Source organism: Clarias gariepinus, chromosome 8 (genome assembly GCF_024256425.1).
Source record: "Clarias gariepinus isolate MV-2021 ecotype Netherlands chromosome 8, CGAR_prim_01v2, whole genome shotgun sequence".
In the NCBI taxonomy this organism is placed as follows: domain Eukaryota; kingdom Metazoa; phylum Chordata; class Actinopteri; order Siluriformes; family Clariidae; genus Clarias; species Clarias gariepinus.
Window position 1 is genome coordinate 31,582,166 of NC_071107.1, and position 4,996 is coordinate 31,587,161.

General features: G+C 34.5%; 1 protein-coding gene across 1 annotated transcript; it reads right to left on the reverse strand.

The window, feature by feature from the left end:
• Positions 1 to 781: 781 nt before the first annotated feature.
• On the reverse strand, positions 782 to 2,622 carry LOC128529027 (cystatin-like). Its single transcript, XM_053502325.1, has 3 exons — positions 2,314 to 2,622; positions 1,068 to 1,178; positions 782 to 974 (listed from the first exon to the last, which is right to left on the reverse strand). The coding sequence occupies exons 1-3, from the start codon at positions 2,512 to 2,514 to the stop codon at positions 900 to 902; spliced, it is 387 nt and encodes a 128-aa protein (XP_053358300.1). The 5' UTR covers positions 2,515 to 2,622; the 3' UTR covers positions 782 to 899.
• Between the last annotated feature and the right edge of the window lie 2,374 nt (positions 2,623 to 4,996).

The window sequence follows — 4,996 nt, forward strand, 5'->3', positions numbered from 1 at the left end:
TATGCAGATTTCTCTTCTGGAAGGTTTCTTTTGAGGATACCTCAAAGACTTTTGTACTTAATAAAAATTTTTTTTTGTTTGTTTAAAATTTTAGACTTCTTTTTTAAGGGTTTGGTTCTGTCCTTTCTTTAAATTATCTTGTACCTGTTTTTGATAAACTAGTGCAAAGTTATTGTTTCTCACTTTCAGCTCCTTTTACAAATGATTTTATTGTAACAATCTGCCTGTAATCCACAATCCTTGAAAATCAACTGATAACTTAAAGACGCATCTCTCTCACAGGAAGCTACGCAGACCCTGTTTTGGATTGGGATTTTTTCTGTAATGCTCATGGGAATAGTAATAGTCTTTCAGTTTTTTCAAGAATTTTGTCAGAGATTAATGAAGTTGTATCTCATCTTATAATGGCTCTAGTGTACTAAGAAAACATTCTACCTTGATGGTATCCAAGCAGTAGTGAAATGCTGGAATAAGGGCATTAGTGTTGCAGGGGATTATATAGAGAAAAAAAAGGTTGTTTTTACTCTCATAACTATGTTGTTAATCTGCATAATCAAAAGTCCCGGTTTGACTTAAACACCCCTTATTTTTACCACTTTTCATAATTCACAGCCAATCTGTAGCTCTAAGTCCAGTAGGCTTCTTCACTGGCTGCATTTCTCTGTTCTTATAGTGTAGTTGACTAGTTATTCTTTTTAAATCGGAAAAACGCTTTATCACAATTGCCTAATCCTAATTCTCATCACAGCATTTGGTATCCAATAAAATATGATTAAAGGAATCATTCATAAAATCATTTTATTAAAATGAATATGCCAAATTACAGTATTTGATAGCAGAGGCAGGTTACTAAATTTACTTTTGAAGTGTTCATCAGTTTTGATGGTAACTGGTCTCTCTCAGCAGGTATTTGCAACCAGCTCCATGCGTTTTAGCCAAGGCTGACTCCACACTGCAAGTTTGCATTTATGAGGCTTGAGAAAAGTAATAAAAGGCAGAAAGGTTAATATGGATAGCAAAACAGAATTAAATATATACATGAATAAGACAACTTTTGTGTAACTAACATTTGCAATTGCTGGGTCCGAATGGACGTAACATTTCCTTTTAGCATGCATTTTTTTACAGGAAGTCGTGGCAATCTTAACGGTAAAGGTGTACTTTATACCAGAAACAACCTAAAGCAAGAAAAAACAAACAGAAAAAAGTTTAAATTTTCACTTTAGACTCCATATCATTTAAACTTTTGCTCATACACAGTATGGTATTTACATATTTATTCATTTATCTTTAATAAGTACTTTTCCTCATCAGGGTTGTGATGCACTCAGGCCCTATCTAGGGAATGCATTAAGGCAATATTAGAGAAACCAGTCCACATAATAGGAGGTATGGAGGAAACCAACATAGACATGAGATAAACAAGTAAAACTGCCACATGGACAGTAACCCAAATTTGACCTGGATGTTACCCGCTGTCAGAATCCACCCTAACTCACCCTTAGGAAATAATGTGGTTGTTTTTTATTTTGGACATTTCAGGCCCAGATTTGGTCCAAATACCAAATGTCATAAAATGTACAGAACATTACAGTTTCATGATCATAACTGGGTCTATATACCAAATAAACACATAATGTTTTTACACTTGTATAAAGGAACATAACTAACAAGTTGCCTAATACTGGTATTTTTAATACGGTATATTTTCTTCCTGCATGTCTTTTTTTTATTATTAATTATTGATAATATAATTAATTAATATTAATTATAGAAATTAAAAATTCTGTAGGCTGAAGTGCAAAGTTACCCCAGCAATAGGCAACTTTTTCTTAGATTATGGTACGTTATTTATTTATTGATATATATATATATATATATATATATATATATATATATATATATATATATATATATATATATTTAATTTGGTATATTTTCTTTATATCTTATGGTAAGATTTCTACAGAAGAGGATTTTAGTAATACTGACTTTTATCTCAGAATTGTAACTAGGGGGTAGTCAGAACTCAAATATTTTTAAATGGTAATTATACAGTATTCCTCTAATGCAGACCTGAAGAACATTTTTCTTTAGATTTTTGTCTGGCCTATTTGTGGTTGTGTGATATCGTCTGTCCTAATAACTGACTGAGAGAACAGTTTAAGAATTCCTGTGTTCATTTACAAATGGCAGACAAAAAAAAGTTCACCGACACACACACACACACCGTAAAAAAAAATAATTACTTTAGCCATTAGTGTTGTGTATTTTAGCTTTAATTTTAAGAAATACCTCCAAAAAACGCCTTACCTGTGACTGAGCGTTGATCACCTTAAGGACTTTACTGGTGTAAATGCTCTCTGATTTCGCGTTATACGCAGCGATTGCGAACAGCACGGCCTGCTTGATCTTCGGGTCTTTTATGTCTGCGTTCACTGGGGTTCCGACAAGCATGCTGCTCGTCACCGCCAACACGAGCACCAAGAGTAAGACTACAACCTTAACGAACATGATTCTCTGAAATAAAGGCTACCCTGTGGTATGAAAATGCGACTCTTTCGGATGAACTGCGACTATTTGTAGGATAAATCTGACGGTCTGTCAGTGGGCAGGGTGTGTCCAAATAACAAGGTGAAACCGTCGAGACAAAGTAAAACAGACGAAAGCTGTATTTGGGTATTATAGCTAATGTTTGGTTGATCAAAGTCTACATCTAAGGCACAGATATTTACACAGAGCTGCCAGTTCTCACGCATCGAGTTGTGAGACTCACGCAATCACTTATCATGCTTTCATATTCAAAGCAATTGTCTATAGAAGACGTGAGCAAAATCACTGAGCTCCATACACAACAGAACATGAACAGATCAAGAATATAATAAAATATACTAGATCGGCATTCAAATGCAATTGAGTGCATTAAAAGAGTGAGTGATGGTAGTGTCATAATATCCAAAAAGTGAAATACACATCAGTATTCACAGTAAATATGAATCAGGTTTAATCATACACAAAAGCAATGCAGAACTTGTTACTTTTTGCATCTAGATGTAAAACATTTTTCAGATATATGCAGATATATTAACTGCTTAATGCCATTTTAAAATAGAAGTATAGTGAATCTATATTTATTGGAATCGGTTATTTACTTGCCATCAATTAAACAACATACTCAAACATATGATTATGTAAATTAGTCAGAAAGTTAATAACAGGACTTAATAGGAATTTCACAAGAACGTTTTTTGCCATTAACTAAACAAAATGCTTAAACAAAAGATACATTTGATAAGGTAGGTTTGTGAGAAAGTCAATAACAAGACTTAACAGGAATTTCACAAGAACATTACTTGCCATTAATTAAGCAAAATGCTCAATCATATGTTGCATTTGATGGCGTAAGTTAGTCAGATATCTAATTTTTTTCTTTTGTTAATATAATGTTGTTATTTACACCTTTAAGATTCCATCCACATAATAGGGAGGTATTTGGAGAAACATGGACATGTGGTGAACGGTTAAAATGCCACACAGACAGTAACACAAATTTGATCTGGGTACATTAATGTTGCCTAATGTCAGAATACAACCTTAACTTTCCCTTAGTGACTTTAACTATTCAGCATCATGTGAGCCTTTACTTTTAATGTTCCACAGATGTGCAACATTACTAAGACATAATGCTGGTGTTTTGTATTTGGGAATTTGGTCCAAATACCAAATGGCATAAAATGTCAAGTCAAAACAAATAGGCTTTATTGTTACTTTAACCATATACAGTTCACAGTGAAATGAAACAATGTTTCTTCAGGACCAAGGTGCTACCTGGTACATAAATTTTCAACATAAATTAACAATAAACTAACTAGCTAACTATGAAGCGTAATTGGCTTGCTAGCTGAGGCAAGACAGATTGACATAACATAAATTAACAACATAAAGTAACAAAAAAAAACAGCTAACTTGGAGACGTAATTAGCTGGGAAGACTTGGAACTGTCTACATTTTTATAGCTGTAAACTGGGAACTGTCTAATTTTTTTTTTACAACATAAAGTCCCCGTGCAAATGTGCAAACAAGAGCGACAAACTGACAGTGAGACAAATATGACATTGCAATACTCTTCGGTGATGGGTTAAGGTAGTGGAAGGAGAAACAGTATACAGTAAACATTCCATAAAAAGTAGCAAGGATTAAAATAGTTTTCAAGTAATTTGAAAACTATTATCAAGTAATGAATGTTGGTACATTACAGGTTGGTGTGTACAATGGTTTAGTAGTGTAGTAGGAAGAAGAGACACTGTTGGGCTTTCTTGTGCAGAGAGCTGGTGTTGAGGGACCAGGGGCCTCATGTATAAAACTTTGCGTAGATTTCATCCTTAAAGTGTGCGTACGCACATAAGGCAGAATTTGCGTATGCACAAAAATTTTCAGATTTATAAAACCATACGTACGCCAGAACCTGCGCAAGGTTCACTTTATAAATCACAATTATCTGAATATTGTGCGCAGGTGCACGTGCTTATAGCTTACCCCAATCTCCTTCTGAAATAACCATATTTGGAGGTTAAGACCACCTATTTTGAATATGTATGATCTCCCTGCATATTAATACAACCAATAATTGTCATTGATCTGTTTGGCTAAAAGTGGAAGAACAGAAACGAAAAGCAAAACAAAGAAACTTCACCGACTGCGAGATGGAGGTACTGCTGTCTGAGGTGAAGGGCCGAAAAAAAGTTTTATTTGGTGGGCTCTCTGCGGGCATTTCAAATAAAAGAAAAATGTTAGAATGGGAGCAAGTAACAGAAGCAGTCAATGCTGTTAGCTCGGTGCCTCGCACAGTCCAAGAGACAAAAAAAAATGGTCTGACTTAAAAGTAGTCGTAAAAAGAAGAATATGTGCACACAGGCGCAGTAACAACTGGTGGAGGTCAAGGAATCACTGACCTCTCAGCCTTTGATGTAAGGGTGGGTGCGATTATAGGGGAAAC